This window comes from Pteronotus mesoamericanus, unplaced genomic scaffold, assembly GCF_021234165.1.
Source record: "Pteronotus mesoamericanus isolate MK-2021 breed Mesoamerican mustached bat unplaced genomic scaffold, CSHL_Meso_final scaffold_167, whole genome shotgun sequence".
Taxonomy (NCBI): Eukaryota; Metazoa; Chordata; class Mammalia; order Chiroptera; family Mormoopidae; genus Pteronotus; species Pteronotus mesoamericanus.
Genome location: NW_026555308.1, coordinates 12,385,290 through 12,403,533, shown reverse-complemented (window position 1 = coordinate 12,403,533; position 18,244 = coordinate 12,385,290). Strand labels below are relative to the sequence as shown.

Genomic DNA, 18,244 nt, shown 5'->3' with positions numbered 1-18,244 from the left:
CCAAATTGCAAATAATTACTAACTTTTCTATGAACATTCTTTTGGAAAACTTCTAAAATTATTCTGACAAGTGATATTTCTCATTTTTTATCTATTTCCGTGGTTAAAATCTAGGTGTTTCTCAAAGGACTGGGAAGTCACCGAATACGGGGTTTGTGAGTTGATCGATATCTTATCAGAGATTCCAGACACAACCATCTCCTTGTCCCAACAAGATAACGAAATGGTGATTAGTATGCCCAAAAGAGGTATGTTGACTGGAAGAAAGTGTCTATCTCAATGGTTGTTTTAACCTGGAATCATGCAAGGGATGTACCTTTCTCTACCTTGTCCATGGTTCCTGAAGATTCCATGGAAGATGAAGTGTGAAAATGGCTCTGTTATGCGCTGGATCCTAGGCTCTTCAGAGTAGGTGGAACCGATGGTTGAGGGGAGAAGCAGTCAAGGTTTTTAGAATTCACTCTGAGGGGGAAAGGCGTAACCGTTTTTAAAAGGCCTCTTCAGCCTGTCTGTGGCTGTTTATGCCGTAATTACACAGTTGCGAGTCAGTGACCATGGCTGTCACTTATTTCTGTTTAAGTCTGGGCCCTTTCACTGTGCATACTTGAGAAGGAAGGAAAACTCCAATCAATGTTCTGTTTTATTTTTCACAGTTTAGTAATTCCAGTTGACGTCTAGCAGATGGGATAGATAAATCTATATACTGTCATGTTCTCCCACTATTATTGATCACTGCTTTTCTTAAATTGTGCTCCTACACAACACTGATACCCATGAAATCATAGAATTTAAAAACTGCAGTGAGTAATGTCAGTCTCTTTAGTTTTAGTTTAAAAATTAATAGAAACAAAATGGCAAGTTTAAACCTTTTCTCCCGTCTTTTTGTTAAACTTTGGATGCCTGGCAATCTTTTCTGCTAGCAATTTTAAGTGAGGATCAGATGAAATAACAAAAAGCATGTGAATATTCAGAAGTGTGATTTCATAGAAATAATTTCTACATTTTTCAAGTATAGAGACCTGTGTGTGTGTGTGTCATATTTATACATGGGGTGGGAGTGGCTAGAGAAATTATTTCTAGCTTATAAAATGAAGTTACACAGGTATGTGTGTGTGTGTACGTGTCTTTCATTGTATACATAATAGTATCCTGACTTCCTGGCGTTCTGCTGTTGAATGAGTTTGAAAACCATGTGCAAAGAGAGAGGAGTGTGTTTGTTTTTGGTTGTATGTGTTTGGAAGGCAAAGATAATAATATCTCTTGTAATCCATGCATAGGACTAACTACAGTAATAATATTAAACACAAATGGGTAGAAGAAGATTTGTGATTTGTGTTTGTGTGGTTTTTTGTTTTTTTTAAAGAACGAACCCAGGATGAAATAGAAAGGACAAAACAGTTCTCCCAGGATGTTGTTGATTTGCTGAGGCACCAGCCCCACTTCCGGATGCCCTTTAATAAGTTCATCCCCTCTTACCATCACCACTTTGGCCGGCAGTGCAAACTCTCATACTATGGGTTTACCAAACTACTTGAACTTTTTGAAGCCATACCCGATATTCTACAAGTAAGGGAAGAAATTATATTTTTTATGAACAATATATGGGGAAATTTTATTTTCCTCAGAAGTACGGAGTTATGAAATAGGATGAAAATTTGAAATATTTCTAACAGAGAAGCTGTGTTGTTGGCTTATTAGTATGTAGGTAAATGTGGGTTTTGTACTTCAATATAGAAACAAATCATTCTTCAAACTTGTTTTAGGGTAATTGAAACAAAGATTAAATACTCTAAATTTTTAAGTTGAATATTCTTTCATTAGCTCCATACTTAAATCTGTTATATTGGAGAGAGGAATGAAACATAAGGTGATACAAATGCTTAGCTTATAAATCATTGGTAACTTAAACCAGATTTCTATTGTTGACTTTTATTAATGTCACCATTTTTGACCCTCGGAGGGCTTTTTATACTTTAAAACAATTTATGTGGTTTACACATTACCTACTTAACTATTTTTAAGTGTACAGTTCAGTTATGTTAAATATATTTACACCGTTGTGCAAAAAAGTTCCAGAACTTTTTAATCTTTCAACATTGAAACTGTATTCATTAAACAACACTAAAATGCTTTGTAATTACTAATTGTATACATTTTCATGCCATTTAATTCCATGAACAATCATAACTTTTCCAGTGTTCTTGTCCTCCTCCTGTGTGTTTTCCAAGGTATTGGAATGTGGAGAAGAAAAAATCCTCACTTTGACAGAGGTAGAACGATTCAAAGCTCTAGCTGCTCAGTTTGTTAAACTCCTTCGGTCCCAAAAAGACAACTGCCTTATGATGTCAGATCTGCTCACAGAATATGCTAAAACCTTTGGTTACACATTTCGTCTCCAAGACTATGATGTCAGTTCAATTTCAGCTTTAACACAGAAACTCTGCCATGTTGTAAAGGTAAACAGATTTTCTTTTTCATGGCATAACACTTGTGGCATAATCTCCATTGGGATAGTTCGTGTGTGCTGTAGCATTTCTGTAGTTATATGTCACACTACTGACTGCTTCACGACTTGCTTTGTGTGCTGTTAATACTTTATGAGGCCATAGAAGATGATTTGGGTTTGGCAGGTTAGATCTTTGGTCTTGCTTTTGCGTGTTTATTAGTGGCCTTGCCAAAGTAATGTCTCCTTGAACTAATGAGGTCACTGTTTTATCCCAGGGTGTTTATTCTCAGTTGTGTCAGTCTCAGTACTGCTGACCTGAAGTTGGATCCTTCTAAATAGGTCTTCGTCTCTGAAGTTTTGAGAAGACTGTAATTACAGATCTCATCTCCCTTCCAGATTTTGACTCACTTCAGGAGTCGCTGTAGGAGTAAGCTAGGACTGAGAATTGCCTTCGTTGCTGGTAACTCTGGAATTGAGAGGGTCCCTCCCTCTTCTTCCCTGCCCTGCACTGAACTGAGCCTCCCAGTCCCAGGCATAGCAGCTGGAGACTTTTCAGGCTGCATTTACCACAGAACCAAGAAAACTCCCTGCAGGGAGGAAGAAATGGGAAGAAAAACTTACAGAGTGGTGGCAGCCCCAGTCACAGGCCTGGAAGGAATCTAGGTACTCGGTCAAGGGAGGAAAAACCTTCACAGGAGACTAGTAGGTAACTGCTGGGGAGTAGGAAGAACATTAGGTGTGGAGCGTTGAAGACTAAGGAGGAGGAATGGCCAGCAGCATCACGTGCAAGTGAGAGGGCAAGTGAGACCAGGGCTACTGTGGCCTTTGGACCTAGCTAAGTGAGCATTTTTGAGAGCTTCCTTATTTTGCCGTGTATAATGCTCACAATTTTTTCCAAATTTTTGAGGGAAAAATAAGGATGTGTATTATGCATGGGTAGTACCTGAAATACCATTGTATCTTCTTGTGTTTTGTAATTATTTGTTACATAAAATTTCTTGTACCATACTGTGTTCAAAAATAAATACTAAAACTCCTTTATAATACAAAAAACAAGTCTCTAAATATAAATAAACCAACAATTGAATTAAAAAATTAAAAGAAAGATTCCCCCCCCCCCCCGAAAGTTTGGGCCAAAAACATGAGTGCACATTTACACAGCAAAGTACAGAACTGAGAAGGATAGTAGATCCTTCTTGAGTACAAGAAAGCAAAGATGAGAAGGAGCTATTGGTGCAGGCCCTGAAGCGGCAGGAGTTACGGGAGTTGCCATGCAGTGGAAGGAGGGATGGCTCAGGTATTAGTATTTTTATTTGGATAGAAGGAAGGTAGAGTGGATGCAGATACAGGTAAATTTGATGTTTGTCACCAGGAAAAGGAGGGCGTTTTCTTCCAAGAGCTATTTATCTGTCAAGTGAGAGCATTGCTTAGAGAGAGGAAGAAAGAGATAGGATTCAAGATTGAAGAGCATGGAGAAGGTCTGAAATTGTCATGGTGGTAAGTGGAAGAGCGACCAGCAAATCCAGCAGGGGTGCTGGGAGTCTGGAGATCTTACTGGAAGTCTGTGCTTTTAGATTGACTCGGGAGAAAATCGTGGCGTGGCTGCTTAGGTGCAGCTCAAGAAAGCATATAGTTAGGTTTAAGGTGAGACTTTGCCCGGAGGTAACAATGAAAAGGCACAGGGACAAAGGATTTTAGAGTATTGACATGAATGTTAACGAATTAATGGCCCATCATGCCAAGACGAATAAAAGAAGGGAGAAAACAGGAGTCACTGCTGGTGAGGTTGCGGAAAGGTAATCGAATCTCTTTTCTCCCACCCAGAGTCTGCTCTAGACTTCGTTTGCATGCAGGTTGCATGGGGAGGTCTGCCTGAGTTATTTTGGAAGTGGGCAATGACAAGATCCCAAGTGTGACCCTGAAGATGGGAGTCTGGAGTAGAATCAAGTAGGAGGGATGTCACTGGAGATGAGGCAGTTGAGGCGCTGAAAGGCCATGGTGTGGGGCAGGCCCCCTGGATGCTCAGTCACCCAGGATGTTGGCAGCGGTGGGCTTGGTGGAGAGGAAAAATCTAAGCCATGGCCACAGACTTTGATGAATAAGGGTGAATAATTAGGAAGCTTGGCTCTGAGCAATGGAGATGGGAAAAGATGAGAGAGGCTGTTCCAGCTGCACACTAGAAGCCTCCGGGGAGCTTCTGGGAAATGCCAATGCCCGGACTCTACCCCTGCCTCTGAGATTCTTATATAGGTCAAGTGCTCTGAGCACCGGCATTTCTTATAAGCTTCCTGGGTGATTCTAATGTTGTAGCCAGGGTTGAGAATTAAGAGATGTATCTAAGTAACATCAAAGGAGTTGGTTTTTGCTTTTTCTCCTTAAAAGGCTAGAGTAATAATAATGGTCTGGGCATCTAAGATTGACTGAACCCCATGCCTGCAGAGGAAATGTATAGTGTAAATCTCCACAAATCCATAATCTTGATAAGTGGAATTGTGAGGGTGGAAGATGGTCTACCCACTGGCCTCCTGCCTTGGTTCTAGGTGAACATCAGAACCAAAGATACACTGGAACTGGGTTCTCTGCTCAAGAGCCCCTCACCTCTCTGCCACTGAGGATCCAAAACCCCAGGTGGAAAGCTATAAAAAGGGAAAAACAGCAGTAATAGTAAATACTGGTCTGCCTGCCAAGGCTAAGCAGTATGTATGCTGAAGCTCTGCCTGTTTTAGTTTCAGTGAAGGCTCAATTTTCATACTCATCTACCCCTGCCCGAGGCCTATGGGTCTTAGTCACCCAGGGCTTGTTCATTCGCATGTTGTTTGATCCCCAAATGGTAACCGAGGTCTTTTTTCCAAGGTTCCCTCCCAGTATGCTTAAAAACAGAAATCCTTTATCTTTTGAGAATCAGAAAGAATGGAGTAGACGTAATCAGACCTGAAAATCAGACAGCTTTTTGGCAAGGAATGATAGACAAGAAGAATGCAGCTTGCCTTGCAGTTAGAGTGGGCCTTGTCGTCAGAGTGGGCTTTCTGTCGCCTCCCCAGTCTAGCTTCTGGGACAACGTGCGGGCAAAGTCCTGTCTGTAGAGCAGCCGTCTGGAGTGTCGCCTACAGTGTAACCACCCCCAGCCCAGCCCAGCAACCTTTAATTCACAAGCTTGGACCAGTGAATGCCGACTGGCTAGTCTTATTTCCTTCCCTTAGGGGGCAGTGGAAAGAATATCCTAAGAGAGGGGGTGGTATTGATGGAAGTTTCTGGCTATGGACCAGCAGGAGGGGAGAGAATCATTTCTGCTCCAGTCTCACTTGAAGTTTTGGTCTAGTGTCCCAACGAAGATGAAAACAAACCTACTCACTTTACTTCAATTTAAGAGTAAGAATTCGAGGTTTTTCCTCTATGAATCTCATTAGTAAAAATTAAACTAACTGAGCTGGGTGCGACCCAGGTTGTCTCTCTTGAGCTTGGATAAGTTTGAATTCTTGCCTTCCCCAGGTTACTGATATGGAATCTGGCAGACAGATCCAGCTGGTCAACCGCAAGTCCCTGCGCTCTCTTACTGCCCAGTTGCTGGTATTGTTGATGTCTTGGGAAGGAGACACCTATCTTTCTGTTGATGAGCTCAAGAGGCATTATGAAGCTACCCATAGCACTCCTCTCAACCCCCTTGAATATGGATTCATGACCTTGACTGAACTTCTGAAGAGTCTGCCTTACTTAGTTGAGGTATGAGTGCTAATGGTTCTTTAGAATCATTGTAATGAAATTGTTGTATTGGGTATTTCTGGATTACCTAGTGGTGTGGGTTAGAGGGTGTACAGCTGGAAGGGATTGGTTGGTCATTTTATAGTTGAACAGAGGCTTACAGTGGTGCAGGCACCCTGTCCTGGCCTCCTGATTCTTGAACTGGGGTGCTCTTGTCCTGCACCAGGCTGGATTTTGCTACTGTGCCCCCTCTCTGAATTAGATGGGTTATATAGTATCTCCATGTGACTTACCGGTCAGATACAGGTCAGAAGGGAAGACTGACTGGCAGTCACCCTGGGAGCTTTTCAAGAATGGCACTTCATCATTAGAATAATTGTTAGAGAATAAATAGACAAGATTCTAGAAAAAAATTATCAAAATTGACTTGAAGTTAAAAATTAGACCAGTTACCACAAAGGAGGCCTTAAGTAGCATTGAAGTTTTACTGCTGAAAAAGGCACCAGGACCAGATGAGTTAATAATTGGATTTTAACTAACCCTCAAAGAACACATAGCTCCAACTTCTTAAAAAGTATTCTAAGCCACTTGGAAAAAAAAGGTGCAAGCTCACGACTTCATTTTATGAAGCCAAAATAACTTAAATACCAAAACCCTAATATGATCACCCAAAAGAAAGGGATTCTAAGTAGGATACTCACCAATAAAAACCAGCAATGTACAAAAAGAATAATATACCATTGTTCTCATATAACCATGTGGTTGATAATTAAATAACAAAAAAATATTGACAGAAAAGTCTCTCCTTGGCCAAACTTTAGTCGGGCTACCCTGAGCAGCCTTCCAGACCAGATCTTAACCTTGGGTGTCAGTTAATAATGATGTCTTAGGAATTTTCCATCTACCAATACCCTCCTTCCTTGGCTATAAATCCCCATTTTTCTTTGTTAAACAGTTGATCCTTGAATAACCTGGGGATTAGGGATATCACCCCCCCGCCCCCGCACAGCCAAAAACCCGTGTATATAACTTTTGACTCCCCCAAAATTTAAGTTGTCCCTTAGTATCTACAGGGGATTGGTTCCAGGACCCCCACAGATACAAAAGTCCACAGACGTTTGTCTCCTGTATAAAGAGCATAGATCAGTGCATACAGCCAGCTCTGTGCATGTGTGGACTCTCAACTACAGATCAAAAACAGTAGGTGTATTCAGTGAAAAAATACCAACATATAAGTGGACCCGTGCAGTTCAAGCCTGTGTTGTTTAAGGGTCAGCTGTATTTGAAATTGAGCCCAGTTCTATACTAAGGTTTTTTCTCTTCCCCTGTTGCAACAGTTCCAAATAAAAACTATTTTTACCACTTTAACTATTGTCCAACTCTGGCTTTCTTTCACAATATCAAATTGAACATTTTCTGAACTCTGTTAATCATCTATAATGTGAATACCAGTTCTAGGCATGTAAATGGATGTTCAGGACAAAAGGCTTTCCATGACGAGGTAAGGCTGGCAAATGTCCCTTCTCTTGCAGAATCGCAGTGCACATTAAAGATCCTGAAATGGTTTATGGGAAGAAATTTGCTTAATTTACTTGAGAATAGAAGAGCTTTGGGCTATTTTCCCTTGTTGATTTCACTGTTGTTTTTTAAAACAATGCTAATCTCATCAACCTGCACCACCGTGTTCTTTGAAACACCACTTTGGGAAATGAGGTTTGGTGGCCTCAGTCCCTAGGTCTGAGAAATCTCTCTCTACCGAAGCGTTTCCCTTCCACCCTTCATGCCAATCTTCTTTGAAACCCCAGGTTTACCAGTTTTCTTCTTTCTGGCACACTGTTTATCCAGACTGCTGCTTTTTAGACTCGCAGATAGAACTCAGGTTTGCTCAAGGCTTCATCTTTCTCTGGGAGGGAATTTCTTGAATGAATCCCCCCACCCCCTTCTTGGCTTTTTGTCCATTTTTCAAGTTGACTAGTCAAGGTGCCAGCACCTTGTAACCCCCAGCTGGAAGCCCTCCCCTGTAGGCCAGGGGGAGTCACTCTGGAAGTGTCTAATGCTGTGTTTTTCTCTTGGACCAGGTTTTCACTAATGATAAGACAGAGGAGTGTGTGAAGCTCACAAGTCTGTATTTGTTTGCCAAGAATGTACGGTCTTTACTTCATACTTACCACTACCAGCAGCTTTTCCTTCATGAATTTTCTGTGGCCTATACCAAGTATGTCGGAGAAACACTGCTACCCAAGACTTACGGCTACAGTAGTGTCGAGGAGCTCTTGGGAGCGATCCCACAGGTGGGTGTTTTCCGAGCTTCTTGGAAACTATCTTCCTGGAGAGCCACAGGTGTACTCTCTTGAACAGAGCAAGGAATGGCAGGCATTTTGAACAGATACTTTCATAACATACAGTTTGCATAAGATGAATGATTTTAGTGCTTCTCCTTTGTGCAAACCTTTATTAAATTCCCATATGCCAGGTGAGTAAGTCCTAGACCCTGCCCTCAGGAAGGTGTTGGGTAATGGAGGCTCAGGACACCCAGCAGGTAATGAGTCAACGTCAGTGCAGCAAAGAGTGGGCACACTGAGGGGGGCCACGGGCAGGCATGGGGGGTACCAGAGCCAAGGGGTCGAGCATGTGTAGGAGTTAACCACGTGACGAGGCGGGGCGAGGGCGGTCCGGGCAGAGGGGATGGCGTGAGCAGACGCCTGACAGTGAAGTAAGAGCTCAGTTGCGGACGGCTCTGCCCCTCCAGGTTAGGAGCTGGCCTGAGTGAGGAGCGAGCAGAGGAGCCGCGGGTTTGCACGTGAAAAACACCACAGTCACTGCTGTGCATAGCAGAGTTGAGAGAAAAGGGAGGGGAAGAGGGAGCTTGGCCAGGACTCAAGTGATTGCCCAGGTCAGGGTGAGAGTTGTGAAGGGACTGAGCCCGAGTGAAAATCATAAAGAAAGAAGGTTAGGACACATGGGAGCTGAGGTCGGTGGCTCAGTGACGAATGCCTGCGGGGGAGCTCGGGGAGCCCAGGGCTGGGCGGAGGTGGCGGAGAGCCAGCGTCATTAGGTAAAGGACTTTGGTTTAGGATAAGGGTAATGAACTTAATTTGGGGAGCCTGGGAAATTCCTGTTAATTCTTTTCGTGTCCTTAGTTTCTGGAAAAAAATAATAAGGGCTCTCATGTGAGAACTATCTTCGTTTATACACCAGAACTGGTGTTTGGAAGACAGTCTTTTTAAAAGCCATAAAGAATATTTTTAAAGCCGAGTGTCACGATTTTAAGACTACACAGCTTTTTATAAGGGACATGTTTCTGCCAGCCTCTATTGCTTTAAAAAGTAAAGAGTATAGAATTTTTTTTTTCTTGGCATTAATTCAGTTCTGAATGCTAGTATGTCTAAGGCAGACACAGGTCACATTATTCCTGAATTTTAGGGCTTATCTCCCCTCCTTTTCCATTGCTTAACCAGTAGTATGTCTTGTATGCAGGTGGTCTGGATAAAAGGACATGGTCATAAGAGAATTGTAGTGTTAAAAAATGACATGAAAAGTAAGTAAGCACACATCCCTTACCCCTTCAGGAGTCCTGGTTCTCTCACTGACTTCTCCCTCTGACAGGCGCTCTTTGTCCTCTAGGTCATTTGAGTTCAAACTTGTCCTCGGCTACTGAGCATATCCCGGAGGTGCCTAAATCTTGCACAGCCTCGGAAATCAAACTTGGAGCAGGTGGTGATGGTAAGAGAGGAAAGACAAAGCAAAGCTGATGAAATTCTAGGAGAAATGACTTGGAGTAGGGATGGGGTAGAAGGGATGTCAGTGGGTCATTTTCATTTATTAAAGTATTCATACACTTTTTCAAAGTATTAGGTTAGTAACAGAAAAAAACTGGCCTACATTTGATGGCATTTTATAGTTGACTGGTTAAGGTTCTTAAGGGATGTTGGCACTCCCAAAATGGCAACATGTCAACCCAGTTCAGATGTTAAAGGAAAAAATTATTCTGACACTCTTGTTAAAACAGTAGTTCGTGACTATTGTGAGAGGTTCAGCTCTGCTGCACCAGGGGAGAGGGATCAAGCTCAACTCTGAAAACAGCGAGGACAAGGGGGAATTTATATTCAAGGAACAGAGTGAAGATGTCAGTGGATGGAAAATTACCAAGAGGGAGACGTCAGGGGTAGGAGGATTCTAGCTGAACTGACCTAAGAGGATTGTTGCTGAAGGCAGGCCAAGGACTTAGACATCGCAGTGGTGGGGTGGTGGTTGGATAACCTGACCAGATTGCGAAGCTGGAAGATTCACTATAAACTGACTGCCCAAGATTCTTGCTAAGATTCAGCAAGGACAGGTCAGACATGGAAGGCCAAGGTCGAGGTCTAGTGGAGAAGGGACTAAGAGGAGCCTACCTAAAGTTGGGTCAAGGAGAGTCTTTTTCGCAGGACACCCCTGGGAAAGACTTGATAGTAATTCATTAATGTTACTCCAAACAACATTGAGTCACTTAAATTTTACATTGAACTATCTCTGTAGATAGAAATCAGCTCACTTGCGACCTATCGCAATTTTATATTGAGACTTTTGAATCTGTTGCTGTGTATGAGAATTTTATCTTCATTGGACATGCAAGTCATTAGATAGTGTTACTGTGTTCTATGTTTATAGTTCAGTTATGCAACATTTAACATTTTATAAATCACCTTAATATAACTCATCTCTCAGGTGTCACAACCTTTAGGAGTAGTTACCTGCATTCTACAAACAAGGAACTAAAATTCTGAGCAGTGCCGGCTGGTGTGGCTCTGTGGGATGGGCACATGCCCGCAAGCTGAAAGGTCACCAATTCGATTCCCAGTTAGGGCACATGCCTGGGTTGCAGGCCAGTCCCCAGTCGGGGAGTGCGAGAGGCAACAGATTGATGTGTCTTCCTCACATTGATGTTTCTTCCCCTCCCTTCCCCTCTTTCTAAAAAGAAATACATTATTTAGAATTCCCAAAGGTTAAGTAGCTTACTCAAGATCACTTGGCTAGTAAGTGACAGGACTTGGACCCAAGTCTTGTAATGCTGAGCTTTGCTCTTTTAACTACTTTTCACCCTTTCTAAGGGTGTTTTATTTCCCTTGTTTGGAATCTGACTGCAGAACCCTTTTTCTCAGATGGGGCCCTGGGGAGATCCTGGCTTGTGGCATTTCACTTACCAAAGAGAGACCCAGATTTTTAATCGCTTTTTTAAAAACCATGAGTTCTAAGTATATCCTGATGTATTTCATCTTTAAGGCTTTGAAAGAAAGCCTCACGCACAGACTCGTGGCAGACTGCTGTCCCGAGCAGAGTCACAGCCTGCCTTCCCTGTGCAGGGCCCTGTCACCCAGAGCAGGAGCTTCTCCGCCTGACCAGCGACTCCCCTGTGGACCTCCTCTGTGCGCCTGTCCCTTCCTGCCTGCCGTCCCCTCAGCTGAGACCAGATCCTGTCGTCCTTCAGTCTGCTGATCTCATTCAGTTTGAGGAACACCCTCAAGAGCCTTCTGGTAGGATGTTCTCTGTTGTGGGCATTTCTCTGTGGGCTTAAAAAGTAAAACCACAATGCCAGTATATTCAGTGGTGGTTAGAGGTGGAGAGAAATTTTACTTTTCCAGGCACAGAATGCCTGTGCTGATTATTTAGGAGCCTTCCTGCTCAGGTTCCTCCACAATTTGGTTTATAGCCCGAGGTGGCTTGGGGAGTGAGCAAGGGAATGATGGTGAGTCATGAGAGATGACGTAGCTGAGCTGTAAAGGAGGCACACTCGTCACCAAATATACATGTCACCCCTTGCAGGTTGTCCAGAATGAGTCCAGAGGGTACAGGGCTTTGTGAGGGTATGAGTAGGGGAGGGAGGGGACAATCTTTGTCCAGACTGCGCAGAGTCAAGAGGAAGCTGATGGGGTCGAGCACTGACTCGGACCGGCACTGCCCGGCTCTCCGTGTGCCGACCCTAGGCTGGGGCTGACAGACGCAGACATTTAGTTCTCCCCCGCGCTCTGCAGGTTAGACACAGTAGCATGTGTCATGACTACAGATGAATCTGGCTCCAGGCTGCCTGGCTAGGAAGTAGCAGAGTTAAGCTTGAACCCAAGGCCTCTTCTCTTTCTGCTGTCTCACCTGCTCTGAGAGGATGGCTCCCCTGCTCCGACGAGGAATTCCCCTTGTCATCTTCACTGTTGGAACCAGACCTTTCCCACCCTGCTAATGCGGCTTTCCGGGGGACCCCAGAGACAGCCTCGTGACCACTGGGTGGACTTCATAGCCCTTCATCGTCTTATGCAGCATTCGGCACTGCTGCCCAGAGAAAGAACTGAGGCTGTTTATCTGGAAAATAGGAGACGGGGAACCATGGCCCGGCTTCTGACACTGGAAGGCCCAGCCCCTGGCATGCATGACTAGAACTGGTGGCACATTGGTATTAGTTCTTCCGTGGGGTTGTAGCCTTGGTGCGTTTAGTATACATGAATCACACTGTACACCAGCCATTCGTGTGTGACAAGAGAGAAACAAATAATTGGAATGGTGTGGGCAGTGCTGCCTGCCATTCTCCTCGGTGAGTATGTCAGCCGGAGAAGGGAGCTGGGCCTCTGCTGTCCCCACTGCCACTCTCACCTTCTGTGTGCCTTTGGTGTGAGAGCCCCTTGCCCATACAAGGGGAGTCTAATGAATAACAGTGCATCTCTCCCGAGCAGCATGGCTCTGTATGTACAGCAGAGTAATACCTGTGGGTTGGCTAGAGAAAGGGCATCTGGAGCATCACAGGCAGACCGGCTGCATTTGCCTTCCTGGATTTTCTAGGGCAGTTAGGACTCGGTGCCACTCCCTGCGTACTCCCCACCCTGACCTTAGATCCGCAGAGTAAGGTCCTCTGTCAGTGGAATGGGCTTGCGCCCCCTGCGGGTCTGAAAGTCCTTAAGTCACGCGTGGCTTACGGATCCTTCACTACCTGACAGAGACAGTGAGTGGGCAGAGAATCCAAAGTGGGGAAAAAAGTGTTTTTAAGTCATTGCCTATTGATTTGTAGCCAAAAATGAGGATCTCTAATTCTTCGTAATCCAGGAGAGAGCTGAGATGTAGTTTATAGATATTTGTGTGACATGTAATATTGGCCACACAACTAAGAAGTAAATAGGGCCATGGGTGTGGTATTTGGGGGTTATTTTTAAAATATTTTTTGTGCAAATGTGAGAAACTGAAAACCAACCCTTCTTATAGGTTTAGAACTGAATCTGTTTGCCTTTCTGGGTTTACAGAAATTAAGAGTTTAAACCAAGAAGAGAAAATTGAAATTCCAGTACCAGGAAATAACAAAAAGCCGACCTCTGACTCCAGCTCCTCCTGCGTCTCAGCCGCTGTTCCAGTGCCTCCCTGCCCCTCGGAAGCCCCAGAGTCGCCGCTCAGCAAGGACCCTGTGGAAAGCCCAGCCAAAAAGCAACCCAAAAATAGAGTAAAATTGGCAGCCAACTTTTCCTTTGCACCTATAACCAAGCTTTGACTCATTTTGGACATAGAATTAAGATGGGAAAACACTGTCTGATTCTGCACACAAAAGTGGGCTCAAAAAACACAGCCTTTGCCGTTTTAATGAAAACCCCCCAGAAGCCACTTCCTTCATCTTTAGATGTATTCCATAGTGTTTTGTTCCTTTCACATTGAACACAGCTTTGAGCTGGTTTTTTCCTTCTTTCTTTCTTTCTCTTTTTTTTACTACCCCAATTATTTGAAGAAGAAAAAACACTTCTGGCATTTGTTAAAAAATTCTTAATATATTTTATCAAATTTTTCTTAATTATTATGAAATACAGTGGTGTTCTGTAAGAAGGAAGCAGTAAGAACTCAGCTGGAGGAAGTAGTTTTACTTCCATTAAGCCACACCAGTGGTATAATCCTCCATGTAGCATAACATAGTCTCTAAGCCTTTGCTTACTGATATTTTCAGACAGTATAAATCATATGCATGATGTGTCTTGAAGCAAAGCTTGTTCAGTGACCCTGCGTGTTCACACACTGAGGAAGGGTGGGCCGGGAGGAAAGAATGTATTTTCAGGTTGGATGTGAAGGTTTCTGGCTTCCATGTGACTTGTAAGAGTGCCTTGTTTTTTATTTAACTCTGTCTGTAGTTGACAAATGTGGTTTCATCCCAAAATTTTTTAAATGTTTCCACTTTGGGGATCCATTTAGGAGCTTTCTAGAAAGTTGAGGATGATTTAAGCTTCCCTTTTTATGTCAAGTTCCAGCTTGATATACCTTAGGTAAAGGGAAAGGAGATGGATGGTGTTAGTGTCGTGAATTTAAAGTCAGCATTTGAAGTCCAACACACATTATTGTGTGTCAAGAGGCAACGTTGGGAAGAGTGTCTGATTTTCTAAAATATGCAATGCATAAATTACAAATCAGGGGCAGTATTGATACTCTTTCCACTGGGAACACACAGAAATTCTATCTAAACATATAAAGGCCAAGGTTGATCAACTTAACGCTGGTTTTGATAGTTGGGAAGCTGTAAGTGTATATATTTGTGTGTCCGAATAGTGTCTACTTTAACTCAGTTACTTCTCACTGCTGGAAGCATGTTCAGTTTCTTTGTGGTAGCTGATGTTGGTATTTGGGAAAAGCCAGCCTTTGAGAGAGCACTGCCCTGTGGAATGACCTTCGCCCCGAGGTGGCTGAGGCAGACTGGTGGTCTCTCACCCCTCCTGGAGAAGCCTGACATTTACAATGGGTTGTATTTGTTGGGCAAAAGGCGGATGCATTCATAGAGCAGAGAGAACCTGTTGGCAAAAGGTCTTCCACTCATTAGATGGTTTCCTTTGGGGAAATGTTTATATTTTGTAATTTCTGGAAAGCCAGAAAATGGGCTCTGATTTTATAGCCAGCATTTTGATAAAATGCCACAAAATAAGGGCTATAAAGAGATTTTTACAAGTTAGATTTTTGTTCCCCAAATCTTTTCTATGAAGCCAGTGATTCCCAGTTCTCAAGACACAGCCCCAATCAAGATGGAACTACACGGGAAAAGCCTTCTAAGCATGGTGGCACTCTGCAAATCCCTCTGAAGGCATTTCCTCTACAGACAGCGTGCCAGGAAGTACAATGCAAAATGTGCAATTTTTTAAAAGAAGCTTTTAAACAATGTGATATAGTTAGTTTTGAGAAATCAGTTGCCTTATTCCAAGATTTCATAAGGCTGAGTTTGCACACTTGGACTTTAGTTTTGCTCTCATGTAAAGAACTGTGGATTTTAAAAACGTAAATCACAAGGAACCATTACAAGTCACAAGGGACAGTCTCAAAGAGCAGCTTCTTTGGGTGGCAAACAAAGAAGAGACTGAAGTTATGTGCTCTCATGTGAGTGTGGCCGCACCATTCACTGGAGTCGCCAGTCAGCCTAGGATGCGTGTGTGACTCTGACACTTGCTGTTTGAAGGTGGGAAGATACAGTGGAAGTTCATTGTGTTCGTAATGTATTCTGCAATGGCCAGTCAATTGCTATCTATTTTTTTATCCAGAGGCTTAATGAAATGATGTGACAAAATGATGTATGAGAATTAAGACAATGAAATTCTTTATTTCTGGGTGGAAAGATGTACCAGATTAGATTTATCTTTAAAAAAAGACATACGTTATCACCAAAACCCCCTTTCCCGTCTTGCACTGTTTGTTTTGGATTGGGCTTGGGGGAAAGATGTTTTTCTCAACTGTCTACTTTGTTTGAACACTTTTTTTGTGGTTCAAGTGCTGTTTTGTGTGTTGGGACCAAACAGTTGTCAATAAACGTTATAAGCAAGCATCCAATTTGAATTCTCCAAGTGAGTGAGTGTTGGAGGGGAGGGATTATAAACCAGCCTAGTTGTGTCATCTTTTCATTTTGGTTCCACCAACTTCTCACCCTTTCTGAAAATTTGAGGTGGAACACAAATCGGTCTGACATTTGGGAGGCCCTTTGAATTTGTCATCCAGCCCTGGCAGGTGACTGGACATGGGCCCTTGAGATTCAGGACCCTCCGAGGTTTCCAACGTAGTTCCAGGTCATAATCATGTGTGGGGGAAATAAAAACCACAAATTGCTCCGGTTGTAAAACTGGAATAATTTCTAGGCTCTCCCCTTTTGGAAAAACAAACCCATTTTACAGGCCACCTTGGCCTTGGTCATTGCTGGGCATGCTTTTTGAATAAGCCCATTTGGAAAACACTTCTTTTCTTTCATAAACTTCCATTGTGGAGCCCGTCCCCCCCACCCCAGACCATTACCGCTCACCCCCTTGTATGAATATGAAAGGACCTAGAAGAGACTTGAATGTTTGGGTAAATTGCCTCTTGATGAAGTGCAATTTTTAAAAGACCAACATTAAGAAACCTGAAATCCTTTGGCAAGCCTTTCAAGCCATCTCTCATGGTAGCAAACTTTTGCAGAAAAACTGGAGCTGCTACCGTGCCCCTTTAGAGCAGGGCAGGGAAGAATGGAGGTCTAGTTTAGAGTTTGAAACGGGGCTTTGCATTTATCCTTGTGCATTACCCATCTGGTCTGGAGAAGGTAGCTTAAAAGATGGCCGAGTGAGAGCAGACCTGTCCATGCAGAAGAGATGTGATCTAGGACCTGCATCCAGATGTGCAGTTAACCATATCTGTCTCATCACAAGGAGCATCGTGCTTTGAGATTTGATTTCTACCTGCTTGAGTCAGCAAAGACTGAGTCATGGCTCAGAAGCATCCCTGCTTCCTCCCACACCAGTGACCTGCTGTAGCCTCCACTTGCTCTGCAGATTGGGACAGGTCATATACTGGCTCCAGGGCTGGGGGAGGAGAAGGGCCCCTGACTCACTGCCCTATAAACCAGCCAGCGTGGTCCTCACCACCGCTTTCCTTGGCCTGGCACTCCCCCCATTGCTTTCCATCAGGCTTGTCCAGTAGCTGGCCCATCTCCCAGCTGCTGATGTGATTGCAGCATCGCCCTCTTCTAACTCCATGGGGAGAGATGCAGAGAGGACAGGTCCAATTTGCTTGTTTGAATTAATACTTTCGGTGCCAAGTGTCAAATCTCTTTCCTGGGAGAGTTCTAGTCTTTGGGAGGTAGGCACACCTGCGAAACAGCTTCGGTTGGAATATGAGGAAACCGGTTGCCTTTGGGATGAATTTGGCAAATTACAGAGCAGCAAGAAGAGAGAACCCCCTCACTCTTCAGGTGGGTTGGATGAGGAGATGAACTTTCCTTAGCAAGATGAGAAGAATTCACATTTTCTGAGAAGGAAGGATTTGGAAATGGGGGACTTGGGGCACGGAGGAGGGAAAGGGGGAAGAAGCAACCGCAGGTGGAAGCTAAGTGCCGCGCCACAGCAGTGCACCAGCCAGCAGCACAGCTGGGGTTGGGGTGATGCAGGCCGGCAGGGTAGACCCTGGCACCATGTCTTCCCACCACTGCAGGCGGCTCATGTGAAGGCCTCTTCCCCTTCCCTCTCTGCCTGAAAGCCTTCCCAGATGCAGGGCTGGGCATGGACTCTGAGGTCTGACCCTGCTGACCCTCCCCCACCTCCCCGCTCTCCCAACTGAAGGCCCGAGGTTTTGATGGCTGTCAGCTGCAAATCCTAGAGGTCACTCACAGTTTGCTGCCACAAGGGCTGCCTCAGAATGGCAGCCTAGTTCATCAAACGAGCAAGGAGAACCTCCAGTCTGCTAATCAAGGAAGTGACCTCCCATCATTTCCTATTAGAGGCAAGGCACAGACCCTACCTTCTAAATGACCCATAAGTATTTGATGAATGAGTTAGTGATTGACACAGGAAGCCGAAGACATCCTCTCCAGCTTCTCAGATGGGAGGGAAGGGGTCCTGAGCTTAACACTCAGAGCCAACAACCAAGCTTCAAAGCTGAAAGGGCCCTTAAAGACAGCTGGACCAAGCCCCCCTCCTCCCTCCCACTGGGTTACAGATGGGGAAAGTGAGGCTGGAGAGGCTAAGCCACTGCCCAAGTTGCTCTGTGGCAAAGCTAGGCTGGAGGCCCTGGTCTACACAGCTCCCAAGTCCAGTCTTTACTGAGGTTACCACAAGGGTGCTAGGCACTGCGCCAGCAGCAAGAGAAAGGGAGACCGTTACC

General features: G+C 44.2%; 1 protein-coding gene across 3 annotated transcripts in view; it reads left to right on the top strand.

Annotated features, from left to right (window-relative positions):
- MARF1 (meiosis regulator and mRNA stability factor 1) overlaps positions 1-15,941 on the top strand; it is a 43,276-nt gene extending 27,335 nt beyond the window's left edge. For all 3 annotated transcript variants that reach the window (XM_054589619.1, XM_054589618.1, XM_054589617.1), the window contains exons 19-27: positions 115-248; positions 1,364-1,566; positions 2,229-2,456; positions 5,936-6,166; positions 8,224-8,436; positions 9,623-9,683; positions 9,770-9,868; positions 11,488-11,658; positions 13,408-15,941. In XM_054589619.1, the coding sequence (XP_054445594.1) occupies positions 115-248; positions 1,364-1,566; positions 2,229-2,456; positions 5,936-6,166; positions 8,224-8,436; positions 9,623-9,683; positions 9,770-9,868; positions 11,488-11,658; positions 13,408-13,649 (1,582 nt within the window). In that variant the 3' untranslated portion in view covers positions 13,650-15,941. The remainder of the gene's footprint in view (positions 1-114; positions 249-1,363; positions 1,567-2,228; positions 2,457-5,935; positions 6,167-8,223; positions 8,437-9,622; positions 9,684-9,769; positions 9,869-11,487; positions 11,659-13,407) is intronic.
- Positions 15,942-18,244: the final 2,303 nt, after the last annotated feature.